The sequence below is a fragment of the Microcaecilia unicolor genome, chromosome 9, assembly GCF_901765095.1.
Source record: "Microcaecilia unicolor chromosome 9, aMicUni1.1, whole genome shotgun sequence".
Taxonomy (NCBI): Eukaryota; Metazoa; Chordata; class Amphibia; order Gymnophiona; family Siphonopidae; genus Microcaecilia; species Microcaecilia unicolor.
The window spans coordinates 104,572,201-104,600,090 of NC_044039.1; the positions used below are offsets into that span (position 1 = coordinate 104,572,201).

At 43.3% G+C, this 27,890-nt stretch overlaps 1 protein-coding gene across 2 annotated transcripts in view; it reads left to right on the plus strand.

Annotated features, from left to right (window-relative positions):
- The window catches only part of SCFD1 (sec1 family domain containing 1), a 304,030-nt gene that overhangs the window by 91,521 nt on the left and 184,619 nt on the right, over nt 1–27,890 (plus strand). For both annotated transcript variants that reach the window (XM_030214680.1, XM_030214681.1), the window contains 2 exons: nt 4,129–4,219; nt 20,897–20,970. In XM_030214680.1, the coding sequence (XP_030070540.1) occupies nt 4,129–4,219; nt 20,897–20,970 (165 nt within the window). The remainder of the gene's footprint in view (nt 1–4,128; nt 4,220–20,896; nt 20,971–27,890) is intronic.

Below are 27,890 nucleotides of genomic sequence, written 5' to 3' on the forward strand. Positions count from 1 at the left end.
GAATTCATAGGAGCTCTGCTGGATTCTCGGACGGCTTGTGCCTATCTCCCAGAGACGAGAGCAAACAACTTGTTGTCCCTCGTCTCTCTGGTGCGAGCGTCCCAGCAGATCACAGCTCGGCAGATGTTGAGATTGTTGGGCCACATGGCCTCCACAGTTCATGTGACTTCCATGGCCCGCCTTCACATGCGATCTGCTCAATGGACCCTAGCTTCCCAGTGGTTTCAGGCTGCTGGGGATCTAGAAGACGTGATTCACCTGTCCACGAGTTTTCTCAAATCCCTGTATTGGTGGACGATTTGGTCCAATTTGACTCTGGGACGTCCTTTCCAAATTCCTCAGCCACAAAAAGTGCTGACTACGGATGCGTCTCTCCTGGGGTGGGGAGCTCATGTCGATGGGCTTCACACCCAGGGAAGCTGGTCCCTCCAGGAACGCGATCTGCAGATCAATCTTCTGGAGTTACGAGCGGTCTGGAACGCTCTGAAGGCTTTCAGAGATCGGCTGTCCCACCAAATTATCCAAATTCAGACAGACAACCAGGTTGCCATGTATTACATCAACAAGCAGGGGGGCACCGGATCTCGCCCCCTGTGTCAGGAAGCCGTCAGCATGTGGCTCTGGGCTCGCCGTCACGGCATGTTACTCCAAGCCACATATCTGGCAGGCGTAAACAACAGTCTGGCCGACAGACTGAGCAGGGTTATGCAACCTCACGAGTGGTCGCTCAACTCCCGAGTAGTGCGCCAGATCTTCCAGGTGTGGGGCACCCCCTTGGTAGATCTCTTTGCATCTCGAGCCAACCACAAGGTCCCTCAGTTCTGTTCCAGACTTCAGGCCCCCGGCAGACTGGCATCGGATGCCTTCCTCCTGGACTGGGGGGAAGGTCTGCTGTATGCTTATCCTCCCATACCTCTGGTGGGGAAGACTTTGTTGAAACTCAAGCAAGACCGAGGCACCATGATTCTGATTGCTCCCTTTTGGCCGTGTCAGATCTGGTTCCCTCTTCTTCTGGAGTTGTCCTCCGAAGAACCGTGGAGATTGGAGTGTTTTCCGACCCTCATCACACAAGACAAAGGGGCGCTTCTGCATCCCAACCTCCGGTCTCTGGCTCTCACGGCCTGGATGTTGAGAGCGTAGACTTTGCCTCTTTGGGTCTGTCAGAGGGTGTCTCCCGCATCTTGCTTGCTTCCAGGAAAGATTCCACTAAGAGGAGTTACTTCTTTTTATGGAGGAGGTTTGCCGTCTGGTGTGACAGCAAGGCCCTAGATCCTCGCTCTTGTCCTACACAGACCCTGCTTGACTACCTTCTGCACTTGTCTGAGTCTGGTCTCAAGACCAACTCTGTAAGGGTTCACCTTAGTGCAATCAGTGCATACCATTACCGTGTGGAAGGTAAGCCGATCTCAGGACAGCCTTTAGTTGTTCGCTTCATGAGAGGTTTGCTTTTGTCAAAGCCCCCCGTCAAACCTCCTACAGTGTCATGGGATCTCAATGTCGTTCTCACCCAGCTGATGAAACCTCCTTTTGAGCCACTGAACTCCTGCCATCTGAAGTACGTGACCTGGAAGGTCATTTTCTTGGTGGCAGTTACTTCAGCTCGTAGAGTCAGTGAGCTTCAGGCCCTGGTAGCCCAGGCCCCTTACACCAAATTTCATCATAACAGAGTAGTCCTCCGCACTCACCCTAAGTTCTTGCCGAAGGTCGTGTCGGAGTTCCATCTGAACCAGTCAATTGTCTTGCCAACATTCTTTCCCCGTCCTCGTTCCTGCCCTGCTGAACGTCAGCTGCACACATTGGACTGCAAAAGAGCATTGGCCTTCTATCTGGAGCGGACACAGCCCAACAGACAGTCCGCCCATTGTTTGTTTCTTTTGATCCCAACAGGAGGGGAGTGGCTGTGGGGAAACGCACCATATCCAATTGGCTAGCAGATTGCATTTCCTTCACTTACGCCCAGGCTGGGCTGGCTCTTGAGGGTCATGTCACGGCTCACAATGTCAGAGCCATGGCTGCGTCAGTGGCCCACTTGAAGTCAGCCACTATTGAAGAGATCTGCAAAGCTGCGACGTGGTCATCTGTCCACACATTCACATCTCATTACTGCCTGCAGCAGGATACCCGACGCGACAGTTGGTTCGGGCAGTCAGTGCTTCAGAATCTGTTCGGGGTTTAGAATCCAACTCCACCCCCCCTAGGCCCATGTTTATTCTGTTCCAGGCTACACTCTCAGTTAGTTGGATAAATTGTTAGGTCAATCTCAGTTATGTCCTCGCCGTTGCGAGGCCCAATTGACCATGTTTGTTGTTTTGAGTGAGCCTGGGGGCTAGGGATACCCCATCAGTGAGAACAAGCAGCCTGCTTGTCCTTGCAGAAAGCGAATGCTACATACCTGTAGAAGGTATTCTCCGAGGACTGCAGGCTGATTGTTCTCACAAACCCGCCCGCCTCCCCTTTGGAGTTGTGTCTTCCCTTGTCTTTGTCTTGCTACATATGGGACTGACGAACACGAGCCAGTTCGGGCGGGAAGACGGCCGCGCATGGGCTCGCGAGGACTAACAAAGGCCTTTGCTAGTGAAGTTTCCGATTGGAGGGGCTGCCGTGGACGTCACCCATTAGTGAGAAGAATCAGCCTGCTGTCCTCGGAGAATACCTTCTACAGGTATGTAGCATTCGCTTCACTGACTCTCTGGTCTATTGCCCAATTTTGCTAATTAACTTGGTATGAAATCTGGGCCAAAACAGGGATGATGCCCCTTTTGAAACACCACGGCCAGACTTGTTTTATTAAGAGCAGAGTGTCTATTTCAAGCCCAAGAAGCGTGCTGGGTAGACTGTAGCAGAACAATAGGCCTTATTCTGTTGCTTAACACCTTTCCATGGAGTGTTTTAGCCATTTTTGAATTTCTTCTGAATGAAAAAGATGTTTCTGAAGGCTTCTTCTGTATTTTTTTTTATTAAACTTATTTATAACTCTTACAATCACCCATTATATCATATTTGTCATATTGGATCAGTCTTCTGGAAGATTAATGGATGTGATTATGAATGAGAAATTCTAGGACCCCTGACTCAGGCATTATGCCGAAACACAGGCTGTGTTGGGTCTTCAATTAACTTTGCCTCCTCTACCCTTCTTGTAATCAAATAACAAAGCCATTCTGCATCATACCGGGTCAATCAGGTACCGTGTAACAACAGTAAATAACAGCTAAAACAATATGAGTTACATTTTTATTATATAACGTCCTATCTTGTTCCCCCACCACCACCACCCCAAAGAAACCCACAGCCCTCCTGGTGTTCCAGAACTCCAGAGTTCCAGAACATGGTTGCTCTCTGTGATTTCTTCTCTGTAGCAAGGTAACACATTATATCCTCATTGCCGTTCATTTGCTAAATCCAAGACAATATAATATAATAAGCAGTTTCCAAATAATACATATAAAATTTCCACTTCATTTATTTTATTGGTTCAGTAATAGACTGTGCTCTTTGCTGGAGCATCTCCTAAACAGGGGATCATATTTGTTGAAAAGATTTCCATTGTTATGGTGATGCCCGTGCAGGTAGGGGGTTCTTGTTTCCACCAGTTTATCAGAATATACTCTCTACCCAAAAGGGGAACGGGAAATGGGACTTTGCAACCACATTCTAAGCAGTTTACATAGTATATACAGTGGGAATCAAACCCAGTTCCCCAGGATCAAAGTCCATTGCACTAACCACTTGGCTACTGCTCCACTTGCCTTCTGCAGTAATAATTTCTCCCCCTTACTCAAACTGGGTCCTGTTGATAACATCAGTTGCTACTGTTTACCCGCATGTAAAATAAAGTGTTAGAAAAAATATAAGATGGTAAGTTTTACTCTTGAAACTTCAACATATTTTCTGAAAGATGATAGCTGTTAAAGTTCTTAATTTTAATTAGTTTGGATCTTCAAAAATGGAAAACTCTATTCTTCCTATCGTATTGTTTATAATATCCCTTCCAGATCAGCTGAGTTTTTAAGAATTTCCTCACTGGTTGTCAGAGATGTGATGAGAAGTAGATTACATAGATGGAGGAGCTAACATCATTTCTAACTTTTGTTGTGTGACAACTACTGATGACTGATTTTGCTTCAGTCCTTTCCCAGAAGTAGCAGAATCTGTACAGCAAGAACTGGAAAGCTACAGAGCCCAGGAAGATGAGGTTAAGCGACTGAAAAGCATCATGGTAGGATTTCAGTTTTTCTTTAGAGAAATAATAAAAGTGAAAGACTGTAATATGACAAGAACTGCCTAGACTGTTAAGTGTGTTCTCATTTCATAAAGTATGCAAGCTTGCTGGAGTGCTTTTGTCATTAGTAGCTGGATGATGTCAGCTGTTTTTTTTTTTCCAGGTGGTCTGAAGTTTATAGAGCAGTAGTTTTCAGCCCTGTCCTTCAGTACCGAGCCAGTCTCGTTTTCAGGATATGCACAATGAATGTATATGAGATATGTGTGCATGCAGTGGAGATAGTGTTTGCAAATGTATTTTATGTGTATTCATTGTGGGTCTAAGGGATACTTGAGGATAAGATTGCTAATCCTTGTTCTAGACTAGTCATTTTGCAAATTTGGTGCTGTAATGGGCTGCTACTATTTAAAAGGTGGGACCTGCTTCCAGATGTCATGTTTTTGTAAATAGGACAACCAAACTTTTCAACTGAAGCTTATATAAAGCGGCTTATTGCAGTGCTTTTCAGCTGTCTCCTGGAGGCACACCTGGCCAGTCAAGTTTTCAGGATTACCACAATGAATATGCATGGGGTAGGTTTGCCTACAATGTGTCTCCAATATATGCAAATTTATCTCCTACATAATCATTCTGACAGTCTTGAAACCTGACTGGCTAGGTGGTCCTCCAGGAAAGCGCTGAGAATCATTGGCTACTGGATAACCACTGTGCACTGTGTAAGCTAGGCGGTATATCAAATTCAATAAAACTTAAATCTTTCTGTACATTCCCTTGACATGATAAAGGCTGAAAAGCTGAATTCAACTTATTTTTAAGTGCACTTTTCTTATGCTGTTTTATACTGCTGAGATCACATATTTAGTGGTTTGAATAGCAGATGACAGCGCCATTGGATACTTGCCCTTGCGATATTATATTAAGATCATGGGGCTGTTTGGGATGTCATCCCCAAATCAGAGTATCTTAGTTTTTTGTTTGTTCAAGCTTAGATGGTGTCTTGTGGCCCTGTTGTCTATATGGGAGATGTAATGTTTGACAGTACCTGGAAAGTTGTCCGATGTTCCCATCAATGGGCAATGAAGAAAGAATTCGTCTGCATATGATAGTAGGGTGATTTCTTCCTCGAGTTGAAGATCACCCAAGGAACTGAGAGAAATGTTGAACAGTGCTGGGGAGAGGGGATATCCCTGAGGGTCTCCGCAGCTGGGGCTCCAGCTGAATGATCTGGCCATGTGTCCCTTGACACTGTATGATCTGTTCCTTAGAAATTTCTCAAACCATGTCAACACTGCTCCTGTCAATCCTATTTCTGATAGTTTAGATAAGAGTACGGTATGGATTATGGCATCGAAGGCAGCTGATATGTCATACTGTAATAGCACTGCCTGTTGTCCTTGACTTAATGATTGTCTGATCTTGGTTGTAAGAACGAGGAGGAGTGTTTCCGTGCTGTGATTCAGTCTAAAACCATGTTGTTTCTTATTAAGGATGTCAAATGTTTCTAAATAATTTTGTAGTTGCTCGTTTACTCAGGATTCTAGTAATTTTGCCATTCAGGGGATGCTTGCAATGAGGTGATAGTTTGGTGGCCTGATTGGAGGTTGGTACTGACAGATTTGGAGAGCCAACTTAATATTTCCTTTTTTTTTTTGGAAAATTTCTTTATTGCAACATGAAGACAAATACAAACATCTGCTGCCACCTGCAGCTCAACGTCAATCAGTACATTACAACCAAAAGGAAAAACATTACAGATTATGCACCTACAAACGTATGCTTTGGTCCCCATGTGTTTTTTGTTTTCCCCCCTGTTAACCCCTACCCTTACAAATGAAATTTCCCCCCCCCCCCCCCCCCCCACCCCCCCCCCCCCCCCCCCCCCCCCCCCCCCCCGTTTACCCTCCCTCCTCCTCCCCTATCTGGCTATCCATTACTTTGCAAGTCAGGGTCTGATGCCATGAGCAGGTCCCGCGCTCTCCCCCATATATCTTTGTACTGGCGATTACTAAGTACTGTTGTGAATTTTAGTGTCATATGCACCCATTGGCCCATTTCCTTCATCTGGGCCTTCCACCGATCCAAAGATGGAGGCAAAGTATCAACCCAAGCTTGTAAAATGCATTTCTTCACTAATAATGCAGCCAACAGCACAAATTTACATTGAGCTACACCCAGTCCTTGCTGTCCAAGAGATTCCCCACAACCCATCAGAATAGCTGAATACTTCCACTCCATTTCGCTCTGCAACGTCTTTTCCATTACTTCCAGCGCACCTACCCATAGCTTATGTAGGCTCGGACACTCCATAAATGAGTGCAAAAAGCCTCCCACACTCTGCCCACATTTATTGCAAGTATCATCCTCCCACATCCCCATGATCTTGCCTCTCTCTTTAGTGATGTGTACCCTATATAAAATCCTATATTGTATGTCTTGTAGGGCTGCATTTGGGGTAATCTTGCTTAATCCCCCAAAGATCGCACCCAATCGTTTCACAGATATCTCCTCACCTGTGTCCCTACTCCAACTCTCTGCTAATTGCGGGGTATGTAACGCATCCTGGGATTCCCGAATTAATTGGCACCATTGTGACAGTCTATTGAGTTTGGGCGGAATTTGCAAAAACATTTTGTCTAACTGCGTGAAATACACCCGTTCCCGGCTCCTGCGTTCCACACTCAGCACATAATCTCTAATTTGAAGGTATGCAAAGAATTGCGAGCCCGGTAGTTGTAATTCATCCCTAACTTCGGTGAACGTTGGGAAAGCCTCCTCTTCAGTTTTCCTAAATTGCCCTATAAATCTGCAACCCTTTTCGCGCCATTCGCTAAATACTGATACTCCCTGACCCGCCGGAAAGGCCATGTTGCCCGTTAGTGGTAGAAATGGGCTAGCTCCCCGCACTGTACCACCATGTCCCCTCCACCATCTCCAAGCCCGCTGCAGCGCTGCCACGTATGGATTATTCACTATCTTTTTGGCTCCTTTCATTGCCCACGACTCTAATACTGCAAACGGATCATTCTGACCACAGCAACTCTCCCAGAAACCCATAGTGGCATAAAAACTCTCTCCCGACTGCAGTTCATGAATCCACCGCAGCAGCGCTGCCACATTATATGTTCTTAAATCTGGTAACTTTAGACCTCCCTGTTTGCGAGTATGAGTGAGTTTCACAAAGGAGATCCGTGGACGTTTCGCTCGCCAAATAAAAGTGCTTATCACACTTCTATATATACTATCCTCCTTCCTTCGTACCCATAGAGGAAGCATTTGTAAGGGGTATATTAATTTAGGCAGCATTACCATCTTAACCAAAGCAATCCGACCCATAAAATTTATAGGCAAGTCTTTCCACTTGCCGCAAAGTCGTTTTACTTCCTCCACTCGGTTTGTCACATTCTTTTTATATATCCAGCTCTGATCTGCACTTAAGAACACTCCTAAATATTTAATGCCCTTTTGGGCCCACATCAGGGGGAACTCTACGTGTGTCCTACATGTGCAGGGATCACTGATGGGCAGCGCTTCTGATTTCCCAAAATTAATACTAAGCCCTGAAAATTCCCCGTATTCCTTAATGATATCCATCACCAGAGGTAGCGTTTGAGATGCCTTATCCAACAACAAAAGCATGTCGTCGGCAAACAAATTTATTCTGTGTTCTGCACCCCCTACTCGCAATCCTGTTAGTCTAGGTTCTTGCCGTATTTTAGCCGCCAGGGGTTCCAGTGTCAGGATAAAAAGTAACGGTGACAACGGGCACCCCTGCCGGGTACCACCCTGTAAGGGGAAAGCATCCGTAAGGGAGTCATTTATGATAATTTGCGCGGTTGGGTTGCTATACAAAGCTCTGATCCATTGTGAGAACTCTCCCTGTATACCAAAGCGCCTTAGGACCCAAAATAGATACTCCCACACTACTTTGTCGAATGCTTTCTCGGCATCCAAGCTGGCCAGTATAGCATCTCCTGCTCTCCCCCTACCTTCAAGTAGCACTCGACTTACTTTCAAGATGTTGGCCGACGCGTATCTTCCCTTAACAAAACCCACCTGGTCGGGGTGAACTAGACTGGGAACCACTTGACTTAGCCGATCCGCCAGCACTGCCGCCAGCAACTTGAGATCTTGGTTAAGCAGCGAAATGGGTCTATAGGACCCAACTTGCTCCCTATCTTTCCCTGGCTTAGGGATAACGGTGATATGGGCATGGTTCAATACAGGTCCCATATCGCCCGTTTCCTTCACCTCGTTACACATTTGAATAAGGGGTTCGATAAGCAGATCCTGCAGAATCTTATAATATTCTGTCCCTAGGCCATCTGGCCCTGGGGCTTTGGCCAGCTGCAAGCGTTTAATTACTCGTTGCATCTCTTTCCCTTGCAGTGGTGCGTTCAGCATCTCTTTCTGACTTTCAGTTAGCGAGGGCAGGTTCACAGCCCTAAGGAACTCTGTGCAATTTTCCTCTGAAAAAGGGCCCGCTTTGTAAAGTGTTGTGTAATATTGCACAAATTCCCTTTCTACTGCCGTTTGGTCTGTTGTTACCATTCCCCCCATTTCTCGGATCTTACCTATATATTGCTTCCCTGATCTCTGCCTCACCAAGGCCGCTAAGAGCTTGCCTGTTTTATTCCCCCATTGGTGAAGCTTATACTTGTATAGCTTAATATTGTATAACGCTCCTGCGTCCAATATTTCCTGCATTGCCTTCCTACACTCTGCGTATGTCTGTCTATTATGTTCTGTGGGAGAGACGATGAGAGCTCTGCGGGCTTCCCGTAACCTCCCGGACACTTCTGTAAGTTGAGAGCTCCGCCGCTTATTCTGCGAGGCAACATAAGAAATAATTTTGCCTCGGAGTACAGCCTTCGCTGCCTCCCAGTAAATTCTCGGGTTTACCGACTGGGCATCATTCTCAGCGACGTAATCCGTCCAGCTCTGCCTCAGGTAAGTTTTAAATTCTCTACTCTGGTACAGAGCCGGATTCATACGCCATCTTGCCGGTCTCCTCCTCTCCCCCCACCGCATTTCAGCCCACACTGGGGCATGGTCAGAAACATCGGGCTCCCCAATTCCAGTCTGTTCTACTATCAAGCTAACTGAGTGGGACACAAGCAGGTAGTCAAGACGCGAGTGAACTCCATGCAGGTGTGAAAAAAAAGTGTAATCATGCTCTTCTAAGTGTTGGAGGCGCCAAATATCCACCATCCCCAGCTCATTCATAAGTAAATTCACCCCTCTTTCTTCATGCCCCCGCCCCACCTTCTTTGGGGGTTTACAATCTATAGAGGGGTCACTCGTAACGTTAAAGTCCCCTCCTACAATAAGGTGATATTCATCAGAGGCTACCAATTTAGCTATCAAAGCGGTAAAAAACTTATGAGAATAAACATTTGGTGCGTATACACTACACAGTCCCACTTTGATACCTTGCAAGGATCCTGTCACTATTACAAAGCGCCCTTCCGGGTCTTGATACATCTTATGCATACTAAATGCAATTGTTTTCCGTATTAGTATGGCTACTCCCCTTTGCCTACCATTGTATGCTGCAAAAAATATGTCTCCCACCCAATCTCTTTTCATCTTAAGATGCTCCACTTTACTTAAGTGTGTTTCCTGTATCAGTGCCACATCGGCCTTTTGCCTCTTGAGTGCCTGTAGTACTTTTGTCCTCTTTATTGGTGAGTGCACCCCATCTACATTTAATGACACAACTTTTAGATTAGCCATTCAGCTCAGCTGTTGATAATTTCTAAGCTCACCAATACTCTGTGTATCTCTATCCAGAGGCCCCCCAGCTAGGCCTCCAGTCCAGACTTGTTGTTTAACATCTATTTGTAAAGTTATGGAACCTCCTCCCCTCTCACTCATGACCTTCCAGTCCCCTAATATACTGTTACATGTGGTATTAATAGCCAGAACTGTCCCCGCTCCCCCATCCCTATCACTATCCTCCCCTTTACTCCCCCCCTTCCCACCCTCCCTTCCCTCACCAGCCATTGCATTCCAATTTCCCAACACACACACTCCCATCCATACAATGTTTAACCAAAACATTCCTTCCCCCTACCACTAACTCCCCCGCACTCACAACCCCCGTTTCCCCTAATAATTCGCGCTCTCCCGTTCTCTATGCCTATCGCCCCTTCCCTTCAGCCCTAATCTCCCCTTCCCCTGCAACATCTTTAACCCCAAAAACAGGAACAGTAAGGAGTGCCAGCACTTTGCTGGCACCCTTCAACACATATTCATCAAGATAACTTTCAAACCACTTCAACTTTCTATGAAGTCTCACAGGAAAAACTTAACTACCAGCAACATCTGGCTCTCTCGCTCTGGAACCACTCTTCTCAGGTTGTCTTCTTCTGCCAGGTCTGTGGTCACTACCAGTGCTTCTTCAGCTTGGTGTTGGACTCTTCCTTCCATCTTCCGTGGACTGCCACCTCACTGGTGTTCCCATAGCCTGGTCAGTTTCCCCCTTTATAAGAACAACAACTGGTCACTTATTCCCATTGATCTGGTTAATCCCACGATTCGGGTCCTCACAGTTCTAATGTCACAGTTTGAGCGGTCCTTAAAACCCACAATTTCTCATGAATATCTCTACATTATTCTGGTCCAGTCGTAAGTTTCTTTTCCCACGCACTGCCCTTATAATCCAACAGGCCGCACTATCACAAGTAAGGTACCATCACTGATCTGCTTTTCAAAAAGTCTGCTGCAAATCCCTTATATGCGTTCCACATATGCTGCCAGCTCGCTGGGGTCAGTGAAAAACAGTACCTTATTATCAGCCATAACCCGCACTTTAGCCGGGAAAAGTAGAGCAAATTTCACCCCTTTCTCAAACAAGCGCTTGCAGTGTTGTCCCATTTTCCTCCTCTGCTCCGAAACCACAGCAGAGTAATCCTGGAACAACAAGACTTTACTTCCATTATATTCCAGCGCTGCTTTCTTCCTATATGCCAGCAATATTTTCTCTTTATCGGCGTAGTTTAAAAGTTTTGCTATAACTGTCCTGGGGCGGCTCTCCCCCTCTCTGCGCGCCCCGATCCGATGGACTCTTTCAACCTGCAAAGGCTTCCTGGGGCACTGTAACCCCAGCTGTTCTGGGAGCCATTCCTCCATGATCTTCCACAATTCTTTGTCCTGCACCGACTCAGGGAGTCCAACTATTCGGACGTTGTTTCTTCGGCTCCGATTCTCCAGATCATCAATCTGCTGCTCCAGGCGCTCGCACTTTCGCTCCAGCCCGTCTAATCGGGTGTCTGCTGCCTCCGCTCTGTCTTCTTGCCTGGAAATCCTCTCTTCCGCCTGCTGGAGTCTCGCACTTTGTCTTTCTACTGCCTCCCGAATTTGCTCCACTGAGGACTGGAACTTGGACAGCTTATCTTCTAATATAGCCGTCACCTGGTGTATAAGTTCCTGAAAGACTTCTGTGGACTGACTCGCTTCCCCCGCGACTTCTTTAACCGCCGCCATCTTGGCTTTCACGTCGAGCATGCGGGACTTTTTAGGCCTCTGCGACTTCGCGGGCATTCCCCGCTCTCTCTGCCGTGTTCTCCTCCTCACAGCCTCGTAAACTGAGCGCGGATCGTCTACCGTTCCCCCGCTTAGCTCGTCGGTTTTTAGAACGGGAGTTAAGCTGATTAATTTCAAAGGTAGAGGGAATCAGGAGCGGAGCCGGGTTTTCGGACGTCCGTTCAGCTCCCTCGCATCACGTGACCCCCCCCCCCAACTTAATATTTCCAATGGCATCTCGGGTAGTAGATATGAAGGGCAAGTATCTAGGCTACATGAGTTTTTTTTGAGAGTTTGGTCAGGGTCTTTTTAACTGATATTGGGGAAACCTTCTCAAAGGTGTCCCAGGTCCTGTCTGCTGAAACATTCATTTGTGTGTTACTGGATGGGGTGGTTGTGTTCTGGTTCTGAGTTATCCAGGGTGAAGGACTGGCTAAGCATTTTAACTTTGTCTTGGAAGAATTGAGCTAGTGTTTCCATTTTGGGTTGCAGGGATCTAGGGATCATCAATATGTTGTCGATATTGGTTAGGCTGTCGTAAACTCGAAGGTTTTGGATGGTTTATTGATTTCTCGGCCGTAAAATTCCTTTTTGACCTATGCTATTTGATATTTATATTCCTTTATTTCTTTTCTCCAGCTTGCTTAGACCAGGGTGTCCCTTGTTTTTCTCCTGGTGTGCTCTAATTGGTCTGCATGTTCTTTTCTTGGTTGCTGTGTTGTTACTAAACCAAGGGTTTGCTACCTGCCTTACTCTTTTTACTCTGACAGGGGCTACTGCGTCAAGAATTTTACCAATTGCAGTATTCCAGGTATGGGAATCGTAGTTTGGGAGGGTTTGTCCTGATGATATATTTATTTATTTATTTTATTTATTAGGACTTATTTACCACCTTTTTGAAGGAATTCACTCAAGGCGGTGTACTGCAAGAATAAGTCAAACATAAGCAATAGACAATTACTACAACAAAAATATTCAAACAATAGAAAGTATGGTATAGTATGCTACTTTATAATGCCAAAACAAACATTTTAAAAGACAATATAGCATGTAAGCAAAAATGGATAAGGTGGAGTAGCAGGAGTAAGAAAATAAGGGACTAGTTAAGATAGTTCTGAATGAGGTCAGAAATGGATGTTGAGTAGGACCAGGTGCCAGAATTTAGATGGTTCTATTTTGCTTCTTTGGAGCTTGACTGGGTTCTCGTTTCAATTTAGATCTGACTGGCAGATTTTAGATAGAACGAGAGTGAGTAGTGGTCAGACCATATTAGCTGGGCCCAGTTTAGATGGTCCAGGAATAAGTGGTCAGATCCGTTGGAGGAAGCCACTAAGTCCAGAGACAGATTTAGGGAGTCTAGGAATGTTGTGAATCGTTGAACGTAGGGATCCGAGTGCTCTTCTAGGTGTAAGTTAAGGTAGCCTAGGATCAATAAGGTTGAACAATTCAAAGCGAAAGAAGAGATTGTTGGGTTACCAAGGACCTGAAATACTTGGGTGTCTGGTTGCTTCCCCAGTTTTCATAACTCTATGAGTCCAACTATCCTAAATTGATCTCCACTTTAAAGGCAAGCTTGGTCCATTGGAAAGCTATTTCACTTACTTGGTTCTACTATCAGAATGAATGTGTTGCCCCATTTATAGTTGTTTTCAAGTTCTTCCAGTTGCGATTCCAAAATCTGTACTGGATTCTCTACAGTCCTGTCGTCTTCATTTTATTTGGGGGGGACCATAGACCTAGATTTGTGAGAAGAGTACTCTATAGAGACCCTCAGCAGGGAGGGCTTGGGGTTCCCAATCTCTGGTGTTACTATCGTGCTGCTCAAGTTCAAGGTGTGGTTGAATGGTATCAGAATCAATCATACACATAAGCTATGGGTACATGTTGAACAACAACAGGTGGGTAGAGTACTGCTTGGGCATTTGCTTTGGCTGCCCAGGTGGTTTTATAAGCTTCATTCAAATGTTCCCCCTATGATTTTGCATACCTTTAAACTTTGGGATTTGATGTGTGGTAAAAGGGACTTCCAACTCTTGAGACACACACCAATTTCTAATAATCCTTTGTTTCCTCCTGGTATGGTCCCCTCAGTATACTCTGCTTGGCAGACCTCTGGCCTGTCTTGCTGGGGTCAATTGTATGATGAGGATAATTTTCTTTCCTTTGAGATCCTGGCTCGTGATTATAATTTTACTCCTTCCTATCGCTGTGCCTATTTGCAGCTGAAGCATCTAGTGACCAAATGTTACAAAGTATGTTTCACAGGAGAATACACCTTTTTAGAAGTTTCTGAGGACTTTAGTTCTACAAAATATTTGGTCAGTACACTTTACCCTTACCTTCGGGATTTGTTATCAGCTCCTATTGCACATAGGCAGTGATGGGAAAGTGAATTGAACCTTACTATTCTCCCAGAGGATAGAGATAAGTTAGGACAGTCCTTAGCAAAGATATGCATCTTATGTTAGAGAATAATGTTAATATCTTGTACTGTTGGTATTTGACTCCAGATCATCTTAGCAGATGGTTTCCTCAGTACGGCCCAACTTGCTGGAGACAGTGTGGTCACCGGAGTACCCTGGACCGCATATAGTGGATGTGCCCCAAATTGCGTTCATTCTGAAAGTCCATTCACTTTCAGATTAAGTGGCGTACTGGCTTGCAGATCTTCTGGTACCCTGGAATCTTCCTGTTTAACAAAGATATTTCTGCACTCCGCAAATGACAAATTGCATTTGTTAGACATTTTCTTCATGCGACTAGGCTGACCCTTGCTGCTTGTTGGAAGGACTTTGGAATTCCCTCTTTAAATCTTTGGAGGGTGAAACTTCGGAATATTTATACCATGGAGAGACTTACTGCTGTCCATCAAAAAACCATATCCCACTGGCAGCAGATCTGGGGTACCCTGAAAGATGTGGACTTTTTGTGGCTTCCTTTTCTTTTCTTTTGTTTGCTGGGTGTGACTCCTATTCCTCCTAATTTTTACTGCAGACTTCAGTTTTTGTTGGAACTTCTCCCTCTTCTTTTTCTTTATTTGGGTACTGGTTCAGATACTTATAAAAATGATGCTATTATCTTGAAATAACTGATTGGAGTTTTTTCCTTTTGCACCTGTTTGCTGCGTGTTACATTTGTATGGTGTAACTATTAATAATGACTTTCTGTTATAATAAAAGAAAAAGGAATAGCAGATGACACAGCTTCTACCTCTTTACTGCAAATAGCATACAGGGATATGTTTGTGCTGCTTGTGAGTGTGCCATGCTAGGCAAACATTGTAAATGAAGAAGATAGCCTTCTGAATTCTAAACACCAACTGTGATTCCTAATGCCATTTGTGATAGTGGTTTTCTCTGAAGACAAACAGGACAAGCAAGTCTTCATAGGCGGGTGACATCATACAACGGAGCCCAGCATGGGAAAAATCTTCTCTAGTTTAGAATATTTTCAGAAGCATTTGAGAAACACTACTAGCATGCGTACTATTTTCCACCTGCCACTGTTGCATGGGACCACCTCAGTCACTGTTTCAGTGGAGCTGCTGAGACACATCCCGCTGAACTCACTTCGTTTGTGGGTTTTTCTCAGTTTTGTCTAAAATTATTGTTGAAATTTCTCAAATGGGTTAATTTTGCACATACCATGACAGGAATGAACCTCACTCCTAAGCCAGGGTCCTCTATGTAGGTTTTTGATGACCTTCCAATTTTTCTTTATTATTTTGCTCCTTTCCTACTCGGTTCATTTTTTTTATTAGGCCTAGAACACCCCAGTGAGGTAATCATCATGTTCAAGACATTTGATTTCGTTATAGCTATCTTTTTTTGTCAATATGTCCCAGAAAAAGCCCCCACTAGCTTTAAACATTGTACCCTCTGTGACAAGCCCATATCCAGAGCAAATACTTATAACTGGTGCTTGCAGTGCTTAAAGGCCAAGCATGAACTTTCTTGTTATTTGTGTTCACAGATATCAAAGAGAGGACTTTGAAGTCATGGAGAACATCATAAATGTGTTTTGGTGCTTCTAAGATCAGTCCTTTGACATTGGGATTGAAGGCATTGTTTTCCATGGGTCCTAGAGCTGCATCATATTATGTGGATCCTCCTCTTTATCAATATAGAAAGCCTGAAACATCAAGCATTAGGTGGAGATCTGCAGGCATTGACATCGTGCCTCATTGGTACAAGACAGAGATCTCTGGTGTTCTCAAAGCACCCCCTCCCAAAGAAGGACTACTCAAAACTTTCAGCATCAGTAGGGATGTGACAACCTCCATGGTCCTAAGAACAAGTTATCAATACTTCTGAAGTACCTTGGGGAGGACCTGACCACTCCTACTCGGAAGAGTAGCCTAGTGGTTAGTGCAGCGGACTTTGATCCTGGGGAACTGGGCTCGATTCCCACTACAGCTCTTTGTGACTGTGGGCAAGTCACTTAACCCTCCATTGCCCCAGGTACAAAATAAGTACCTGTATAAATGTAAACCGCTTTGAATGTAGTTGCAAAATACCACAGAAAGGCGGTTAGGCAGTCTGTGAGGAGGAGTTCATTAAGAAGATGGATGAGTGGTTGGCGCAGCTCCTTGCCCAATACAATACACTGACCCCTCCCCAGACTCTGTCTATGTATACACCCAACATTTTTTAGAACAGTACGTAGCTGGAGTATTGGTATTTATGCATATGCTGGTATTCAGGTCATTTATGTGTGTTCTTCATGCATAAATGTTGGCACCTTCCTTATAGAATTACCCTTTATGTACAGAGTTCAGAGCGCTCTTGATTTTGAGAAGTAGCAGCTTTCTCACCCTTTCATGATGGTCGAATCTTCTCTCAAAAGAACCAAATCTTATTCTTCATTACCCCAAAGGAGGGTGGCTTATACACTGGAGTCTTTTAGGAGGAATGTTTTTCAGATCACTATGCTCACATAGATTCTTATCAGCTTTTCGTAGTCATGTATGTGCAAAACATTGACCCTAAGCTAGAGGAGTTTGCAGATACTGTCCCTTATGAGTAGTTTACACAGCTTTCTTTATTAGTGGGCAAAAGGAAGGAGTGTGACAAACACATGGTTAGTTCAACCTATGATGTTTTTTTTTAATTTTAGATTTTGCAGATCTTTACAAAGAAAAAAGCAACAACAACAATACACAACCTATGATGTTTTGAAACTGTTGAGATCTTCTGCAATAGGTATTGGTGCTCTGCAACTTTAATGGCTCTGAGCTACAGATCTAAGATGATAATGTGCAAGAAAAGCTCACAGGCTTGCCATGCTGTGGAGATAATCAAGAGCACAGTAATACCCTTAAGTCCCTCTTAAGGCCCATTTCTAAACCAACCTCCTCTTCCTTCAGAAAGTTTCAAAGCTGAGGGCACAGGAGTTCTTAAAACAATCTTAGATGTACATATCCTCCTTCTTCTCTCTGTACTTGAACTCAACAGTTTTTTGAAGTTCCATCATTTAGGCAGATTCATTTTAAAGAGTACAGATCCTCTATTTTTTATGTTATAGATCCCAAGTTGTGGAACACTCTTCCTGTAGAGCTTTGCTCTGTGCAAACAATTGCTCAGTTCAAGAAAGATTTAAAGACCTATATGTTTGTTCAGGCATACGGGTCTGTTGATTATTGATTTTGTTTTAATGCTAAAGTTGGATGACTCTGAATTAGTATTGTTTGGTTTGTATTGTTATACATTATTTTGTATGTTTCTTGTGTTCTCAGCTTGGAATGTTTTAGATATGCGGGTTAGAAATAAAGTTTTATTATTTTGTTTATTATATTGCTCTCGTCCAAGACAGCAGAGGGTCCAGAAGACTCATTTAGCTCCTCAATCATGGGGTTTTGACTGCCAGATACTTGTGACCTAGCTTAGCCATTGCTGGAAGCAGGCTAGTGGGCTGGGTGGACCTTTGGTCTGACCCAGAATGGCAATTCTTATGTTCTTACGATGGTTAAAAAGTGAGGTGAAGGAAGTTATTAGAGCTAAAAGAAAATCCTTCAGAAAACGGAAGAAGGAACCAACTGAAAATAATAATAAACAGCATAAGGAATGTCAAGTCAAATGCAAAGCGCTGATAAGGAAGGCGAAGTGGGACTTTGAAAAGAAGATTTCATTGGAGGCAAAAACACATAGGGATGTCAAGTCAAATGCAAAGTGCTGATAAGGAAGGCGAAGTGGGACTTTGGAAAAAAGATTTCATTGGAGGCAAAAACACATAGTACAACTTTTTTAAGGTATATTAAAAGCAAGAAGCCGGCAAAAGAATTGGTTGGACCGCTAGATGACTGAGGGGTAAAAGGGACAATCAAGGAAGACAAAGCCGTAGCGGAGAGATTAAATGAATTCTTTGCTTCAGTCTTCACCGAGGAAGATTTATGAGAGATACCAGTGCCAGAAATGGTATTCAAAGCTGATGAGCCGAAGAAACTGATTGAAATCTCTATAAACCTACAGAATATGTACTGGGGCAATTTGACAAATTGAAGAGTAGCAATTATCCTGGACTGGATGGTATTCATCCCAGAGTACTGATAGAATTGAAAAATGAACTGGCGAAACTATTGTTAGTAATATGTAATTTATCTTTAAAATCAAGTGTGGTACCGGAAGATTGGAGGGTAGCCCATGTAACACCAATATTTTTAAACGGTTCAAGAGGGGATCCAGGAAATTATAGACGGGTGAGCCTGACATCAGTGCCGGGCAAAATGGTAGAGACTATTATGAAGAACAAAATTACAGAGTATATTCAAAAGCATGGATTAATGAGACAAAGCCAACATGGATTTAGTGAAGGGAAATCTTGTCTTACCAATCTATTACATTTCTTTGAAGGAGTGAACAAACATGTGGATAAAGGCGAGCCAGTTGATATCGTGTATCTGGATTTTCAGAAGGCGTTTGACAAAGTACCTCATGAAAGACTCCAGAAGAAATTGGAGAGTCATGGGATAGGAGATAGTGACTTATTGTGGATTAAAAACTGTTTAAAGGATAGAAAACAGAGAGTAGGGTTAAATGGTCAGTATTCTGAATGGAGAAGGGTAGATAGTGGTGTTCCCCAGGGTTCTGTGCTGGGACTGCTGCTTTTTAACATATTTATAAATGATCTAGAGATGAGTAACTAGTGAGGTAATAAAATTTGCTGACGACACAAAGTTATTCAAAGTTGTTAAATCGCGGGAGGATTGTGAGAAATTACAAGAGGACCTCACGAGACTGGGAGTCTAAATGGCAGATGACATTTAATGTGAGCAAGTGCAAAGTGATGCATGTGGGAAAGAGGAACCCAAACTATAGCTACATAATGCAAGGTTCCACGTTAGGAGTCACCGACCAAGAAAGGGATGATATGTTGAAACCCTCTGCTCATTGTGCAGTGGCGGCTAATAAAGCAAAAAAAAAATGTTAGGTATTATTAGGAAAGGAATGGAATACAAAAGTGAGGACGTTCTAATGCCTTTGTATTGGTCCGTGATGCGACCACACCTCGAATATTGTGTTCAATTCTGGTCGCCGCATCTCAAAAAAGATATAGTGGAATTAGAAAAGGTACAGAGAGGGTGATGAAAATGATAAAGGGGATGTGACGACTTCCCTATGAGGAAAGGCTGAAGCGTCTAGCACTCATCAGCTTGGAGAAGAGGTGGCTGAGAGGAGATATGATAGAGGTCTATACAATAATGAGCGGAGTGGAACCGATAGATGTAAATCGTTTGTTTACTCTTTCAAAAAATACTAGGACTAGGGGGCATACAATGAAGCTATATAGTAGTAAATTTAATACGAATCAGAGAAAATGTTTCTTCACTCAACGTGTAATTAAACTCTGGAATTCGTTGCCAGAGAATCTGGTAAAGGCAGTTAGCTTAGCGGGGTTTTAAAAAGGTCTGGACGGCTTCCTTAAGGAAAAGTCCATAGACCATTATTAAATGGACTTGGGGAAAATTCACTATTTCTGGGATAAGCAGTATAAAATGTTTTGTACTTTTTTGGGATCTTGCCAACAAGCCTTACCCATCTATTTGGAGTGGACTAAAACCCTTAGAAAGTCTATTCAGCTTTTTGTTTCTTTTTATCACAATAAGCCAAGGACCTCCATCTAACAAATGCACTGTAATTGGCTAGCATATTCATTTCCAGTGTGCCTTAAAAAAAATAATATATATATATATATATATATATATATTATTTTTTTTAAGGCACACTGGAAATGAATATGCTAGCCAATTACAGTGCATTTGTTAGATGGAGGTCCTTGGCTTATTGTGATATATATATATATATATATATATATATATATATAGCCACCAAAATTATGTTAGTTTTTGCCTGTTGCAACACATTTCTTGATTAGAGTGTCCCCTTTTTACTATTTAGGGCAACCTGTAGCTTGGAAGCCCTATCTGTGAGAACTTGGAGAAAACCAAGTTACTTACCAGTAACAGGAGTTCTGTATGGACAGCAGGCTAGAAGTGCTCACATACCCACTCACATCCCCAAGGAATTGTGCTCTATTTTAAGCTCTAATAATGACTGAGGCAGTTCTGTGCCACAATGGTAGGTGGAAAGTAGCACGCATGCACAGTGGTTCTCAAAAACGTCTGGCAAAATCTAAGCTTGAGAAACTATTTCCCACACCGGGCTCTGTCGGATGATGATGCCTAAATGTGAGGACTTGTATCTTGCTGACCATGGTGAATACCTGTTACAGGTAAGTAACTTAGTTTTGTCTTTAACTTCTGTGTCCCAGCATTTGCTTGGAAGTCAGAGGAAGATGACTGAAGGCACTTCAGCTAAACAGAATCCACTTTTGCACCAGTTTGGTTTCATTAGCACTGTCAAGAAAAACAATTATGTGGCTCAACAAACTATGCATTAATATGGTAAGGTGATTGATGTTTATAAACTTAATGCAAATAAATCATTTATTCATATTGTGCATTGTGAATGGATGACACTAGTTTCTGCTTAGTATTCATGCAAGTTAAGTGCCATATGCAGTGGTTTAAGTAGCCAAAACTCACTTGATTGACAGGTGGGCTAAGAAGTGTTATCATCTACATACAAATCTTTAAAATTTAGGAGGAACCTGTGCCTCTGTGACTGTTTCATTTCCTTTCCTTTCTCTTCCTAGGGTCTTGAAGGAGAGGATGAAGGAGCAATAAGTATGCTTTCTGACAACACAGCCAAATTAACATCAGCTGTTAGGTAGGCTGTGAAGCACCAGAATGTAATACACCACTGGCAGTAGCTATCAGTATTTTAAATTCTGTTTACCAGATGTAATATTTATTTTAGGTTTGTCCTTTGTGGGAAATCCTTTGTTCTGTTTTCCTTTCCAGCACTTTTCAGGAAGCTCTAGTTAGACATCCCAATTCCTCCAGTGGCTGAAGGCAGAATGCAGCTTGATCTCTGTCTGGAACCATTTTTAGTGTTCTTTTTTGACTAGTCAGTAAGCATTACCCTTGCTTCAGCAACTATCCCGTCTCTTGCACCAAATTGTAAATTAATACTTTGTTGAAGGCCTACACCAGGGCTCAAGAAGCATTATGAAGTATAAGCAGTGCCTCTAGACTCCTGTAATTCTGCAGCTATGGTAGAAATTAAGGATATAGCATGTTGCTGCCTTACTTAGAAGCTGCTACACAGTCAGCGTATATGGGTCTCCCCCATTTGCAGTATTTGATTAGCTGGTTGAAAGTTGTATAGAACTCCATCTTGAACCACTATTATTGCTACTGTCATCTAGTTCTGAAAATTAGCAATAGCATTGCCTGTTTTTACTGCGCTATTGCTGCCGCTTTCATTCTACTGAAATGGAAAGATGTATATTGCATTTTTGATATTTATTTTTGTTACTTTCTTTTTTTGTATTCATTATTATAAGTTTGTCTCAGTGGTAGTGGTGAAGGCGGTTAGCTTGGCAGAGTTTAAAAAGGGGTTGGACGGTTTCCTAAAGGACAAGTCCATAGATCGCTACTAAATTGGACTTGGGAAAAATCCACAATTTTGGGAATAACTTGTATAAAATGTTTGTACGTTTGGGTAGCTTGCCAGGTGCCCTTGACCTGGATCAGCCGCTGTCGGGGACAGGATGCTGGGCTCGATGGACCTTTGGTCTTTTTCCAGTATGGCATTACTAATGTACTTATGTAGTTATCCCTCATTTGCACAGCTGATTTCATCCTGCTTACTGACAGAAAAAGCACACTACAAAAAACATAGTTCAGAAAATGCTAGAAATTTTTTGAATATGCACAGGAGCTGCCAACCCTGAGCCAGCTCTGTTTCTTTGGTGACCTGACAAGTGGTTTGCTTTCTTTTCCAACTCTGCATGTTTATAACAAACCTTGTCTAAAGATTTGTTTTTTTCTGACTCTTTCCCTCTTTTCATTTATTGCAATCTAGGTAAAAATAAAGCATCTCAAGTATTTCTAAACATTGAGTTTGACTTAACTTCTCAAGTTTTCATGGTATTTTTGGATATACCAAGGTTTTCCAAGTGCTCATGGCCCATGCTGGTGTTCATAAGTATTCTTTGTCTCCCTTGGGCTGATCTACCATATACCCACGTTTTATTTTTCTAGGAGCATAGATCAAGAAGGTACTGATGGACTTTTTATCATCTCTGGATCTACTTTAAAACAGTGGCGTAGCTACGTGGGGCCTGAGGGGGCCGGGGCCCCCGCAGATTCACCCCAGGACCCCCCTCCTGGCGAACCCGCCCCCGCCGCCGCCTACCTTTACTTTTGCTGGCGGGGGATCCCACTCCCCGCCAGCCGACGTCTTCTCAGTCCTTCCTGCTCTTCAATGTGTTTGCTGACGTCCTGCACGTAATTGTACGTGCAGGACGTCAGACTTAGAGAACAGTTCTGTTTCTCTGAGTCTGACATCCTGCACGTACAACGTGCAGGACGTCAGCAAACACATTGAAGAGCAGGAAGGACTGAGAAGAAGACGTCGGCTGGCGGGGAGTGGGATCCCCGCCAGCAAAAGTAAAGGTAGGCTGCAGCGGCGGCGGGTTCGTGGCGGGAGGGGGGGCGGCAATGTCGGCGGTGGGGGGGCGGCGCCGGGGGGAGGGCTAAAATGTGCCCCCTCCCCCCGGGCTCTGGACCCCTCACCCACGGAAGGCTGGCTACGCCCCTGCTTTAAAACAAGCATAATTCTTCTCTTACCTCTTCCTCAGAGAAAACAGGCCTTAAAGGAAAATTCCCATTCCTCCTCAAAGTGTAAGAAGAAGCACAGATCTCTCTTCATAAAGTCAAGCTTTGTCTGTATCTAAAATTTGTTTTTCACTTGAAGAAAGAGGGAAGTTTGCCATGATGGTGTCTACCATCTTTAAAAGCAAATCTTCCTTTACAGAAGATGCACAGAGCAGGTAAGAAGCGCCATGATCTTTGCGCAGACACACCACCATGGCACTGAAGTGGAAGAGTCCACTGGCCTCTTATATCAAGTTTGTTAAAAAGTGGTGAAAGAAGTTCCATATTTTATACAGGAGGAAGAGGAACCCCAAGATTGATGTTTGTGGTCTCTTACATTGCATAGGAACATCAAAAGAATTATTTCTTCCTATTCGTACCTCTTTGCTGGAGCAAACTCTGTTCAGTCACTAGCTAAAAATTAAAAAAAAAAAAATCTGATGTTTAAGATACAATGAGGCATATTTTCAAAGCACTTAGCCTTACAAAGTTCCATAGGTTACTATGGAACTTTGTAAGGCTAAGTGTTTTGAAAATGAGCCCCATTGGATGCTAGACTTCAGTAAAGTCCAACCTAGCATCATGTAGCTATAATTTGGGTTATTGTTCCCATTTTGCACTTGTCCACATTAAACTTGTCATTTTGCACTTGTCATTTTGCACTTGTCCACATTAAACTTCATCTGCCATTTGGATGCCCAGTCTTCCAGCTAGAAGTGATTCCACCAAGCACTGAGTCAGGTGGTATTATGTCTTGTACAATCAAGATATTTTGGATGATATCAAAATCTGCAGTAGGGTAGACACCCTCAGTGGTGTGGATAACAGGAGGAGGGGCCTAGTGAAGCTTGAAGAGAATGGTCCAGTATTTGGCAGCTAAGATTAATGCTAAGAAGTGCAGGGTCATGCATTTGATCTGCAAAACCTCAAGGGAGCAGTACAGTTAAGAGGGTGAAGTACTTTTCTGCACAAAAGAGGATCTAGACTTGATTATGGTCATATGTGATTCTATTCTATTGGAGTCTTATATTCCACCTGTTTTCCAAAATAGGATTCACTTCAGTTTACATATCAAGAGAGAAATAATATTTCAAAGAGAAAAATAATAAAACAGTTTAAAAACTAAACATTCAATTAAAAAAAAAAAAAAAGCTCTTGAATGAGGGGACATAGGATGAAGGTGAAAGGGGGCAGACTCTGGAGTAACCTGAGGAAATACTCTTTCATGGAAAGGGTGGTGAGTTCATGGAACGGCCTCCCAGTGGAGGTGGTAGAGATGAAGACTGTATCTTAATTCAAGGAAGCTTGGAACAAGTACTTAGGATATCTAAGGGAGAGGAAGGGGATAATAGATGGCATGGATGGGCAGTCTGGTTGGCCATGTGGTATTTATCTGTCTTATATTTTTCCATGTTTCTGTATTTCTTATTCTTACATTTTGAACATTTCTATAATTGTTTTTATATATTGGACATGTAAAGCATGTGTAGATTATTGAAAAATATTCATATCTAAATCCATTTTGATTTGTATTTTTTAACAGTGGAATGTGAAAAATGTAAGCATATAATTATTTACATTTAAATCCTTTTTATTGAGTAAGTAGCAACAGAAAACACCATGTCAAAAACAGAGCAAGGAACAACTAGGAACCACTTCCAACAAACTGAGGTAACATGGCAGTACACACTCAAATTTTGAGTTATAAATCCCCTCCCCTGGGGTCAAGCCGGTCTAAGGTGCATATACAAATGAAACCCAAATAATATTTTAAAAGTTCAAGATTCTGCTTTGCACAGTTAGTGTCAAAGTAGATCAAAAAGGTTTCCAAGTAGCTTAAAACAGGCACTCTACTGAAGAATCAAGGTCTGGTATGTGACGCCTCTCCATGGTGCGTACATGAATCATGGCCGCACGCCACAACTGCTTAGAAGGAGGGCCCTTAGAGAACCAAGCTGCAAGGATCAACCTCATCACCATCAGTGTCGCCCATTGTATAAATCTGGTCACCTCATGCCTCTGAGGGGCAGTCTGGGTATGATTCCAAATAGGAAGCTAGGCTTTACTGTCACTTGCAGAGACCAAATGCGGGACACACATGCAAATACTCACCGCCACAGGGACTGAATCACCAGGCAGACCCATAACATATGACCCAAGAACGCTTCTGCATGTCCACATTTGATGCATGCTGCTGACGCACAAAGTTTTATAAGGAACTCTCTCTTGGGTGAATAGAACAGTCTCATCTTTATTTTGTATTCTAATTCCCAATAAGGCACATGGTCAGAGATGCCTCGGATATTAGAAATTCCAGAGAGTAAACATCCCTCTTGCACGGGAGCTGCAGCCCATGCCTGTTCCAAGCATGCAAAATTTGGTGGAGTCGCAGTATCCTTAAGACGGTGATGGTGGAACGTTGTGTACTTTCCAGTGTGATTCCAGTGTCAGCGTAGTGTCTAAAGTCTCATAGATCACACCCGTTAAAACAATTTTTATCCACGGTGCCAATGTAATGCTGTAACTGTAAGTAACAAAAGGCCACCTAACTTGGCAATTGAAATTCAGTTCTCAGGGACTCAAACGATTTTACAATGTCATCTTCCTGCAATGATGCAAGAATTTTATCACTTTTGATTCCCAAATGGCAAAAATTTGGAGTCTTTACCTGGCGAAAAACCTTATTGTACCGGATAGGCAGTAGTGGGGAAACTGTGGGGTTCAGTCCATGAAATCTACAAAGCCAGCACCAGGTAGCTCTTAGTGGCCTGTAATGAACATAGACTTTAGGTATATTCTGTAAGGCCACTGTGGACGCATGCAAATAATAGCTAAAATGAACCTTTCCCAGAGGCTCCAATTCTAACGCGGAGTAAGTAAAATATTCAGATTTCTGGAACCAGTCATCAATATGTAGCATGCCGCAGCTAATAGTAAGGTAACATAGGCTTAGGAGTCACAGGCTCTGCTCCCACGGGGAGAGAGCCTAGGGCACTTCCCTTGCCGTAAATAGTTTTGTAACTTGGTCAATAGCAATTTTTCATCCTTAACTCTTAAATCTAATAGCACCATTTGAAACACATGCAACCAGCACGGGGCAAAGAACTTATTAAATAGGCATAGGCTAATCCTCCCCATCAGGGAAAGGGAATAATCCTGCCAACCACCCAGTTTGGACTTGGTATCCGCCAGCAGAGGTCCCACATTTAGAACTTTTAGACGCGAAAAGTGAGTTGGAAAGTGGACTCCCAAATATTTAATTCTACCCTCCACTCATTGTAAGGGAAAAGCTGCCCCGCAAGTTGATCTAACCGATGGAAGTGCTGGCAGAGCATAGGGTTTATCAAAGTTCAACTGGAATTCCAACAGGAATCCATACTTCTCCACTAGCACTATCACCATTGGAAGAGATTGCTGGGGATCAGTGAGGATGAGCAGCAAGTCATCTGCAAACTCCAAAGTTTTCAAGGTAGAAGGCCCACGGTGAAGACCCCCACATCTACATTCCCCTCGCAAAGTGCAAAGGAGTGGTTCCAAGGAAAGGACAAACAGCAATGGGGACAATGGGCATCCCTGTCGTGCCCCTCTCTATGTGGAAGGCCTGAATACGGACACCGTTAACTAATTAGGAGGCAGTGAGGTTGCAATACAAAGATTTCACTGCCTAGAGGTACCACCTCAACAGCCCTACATATTCCATGGTGCTAAAAAGGACCAATTTACCCGATAAACGCTTGAAGGTGTAAAGACTAACTAACAATGCTGGTATCTCTTTATGTTGACAATATGCCAATGCTAATAATGCTTTACGTACATTATGCATTGATTGATGTCCTGTTACAAACCCAGTTTGATCTCCCCCCATCACAAATTGCAGAAATTCAGACAGACAATCTGCTAGTATATGAGAGAACAATTTTACATCCATGTTAATTAGTGAAATAGGCTTGTAAGATCCTGGATCCTCACCCAATTTGCCTGGTTTCAGGAGTGAAATTACCAGTGCTTCATTAGCATATCGGGGCTACCCCCCTCCTCCTACCACTGCTTGGTAATAGTCTAACACGGGTAGTATCAAGTTCATTCCCAGCAGTTTATAAAATTTATAGGAGAACCCATCAACACCCAGGGTAGTCCCATTCTTCAATCTACTAAAAGCTACCTTTAGTTATTTGGCTTGCAAGGGCCTATTAAGGTGTCTAATGGCCTCTTCCAAAAATTGCATCATACCCTATTTTGTCAGGTAATCTTCCGTTTGTTCCAGGGAAAGTTCAATCCCCGCCTTATACATGTGCTCGAAATATGATGCAAAAGTGTGGGCAATCTCCTCAGTCTAAAATGTCAAACTCCCATCAGCTTTTTTGAGGGTAAATACTGGTAGCCTACGCCTCCAAGTCTTATGCAGGCATTTGCCCGATGTGTTGCACAAACTGTAATATTGATATTTATACCCCATCATTATTTTCTGTGTTCTGTAATGAAGTAAAGAATTAAGAGCTGCCTGGGTAGCAAAGTAATGTTCCTTGTGAGCCTCAGTAGGGGCTCGGGCATAGACTCTTTGGGCCTTACGCAGAGTTTTCTCTAAATTGATAGTACTGGCTTTAAATTTCTTATTATGCATACTAGTGTAGGCTATGATATCTCCACGGATTACCACCTTGACAGTTTCCCAAAATAAAATAAAGTTATCCTTATGCTGGCCATTATGTGACAAAATTCCTCCCACTTGGCCCATAGGAATTTGTGAAAATCAGTATCCTGGGCCAAGCATGAGGGGGAAACACCAGGATTGTACCTTCCAATAATATGGGTCTATGTCCAAGACCACTATGGCTCCAATCCCAGCCTCGACCACTGCCGAAAAAGCAGAAGAGGATAGTAAGAAATAGTCAATGCAAGAAAAGGAGGCATGGGCATGGATTAAAT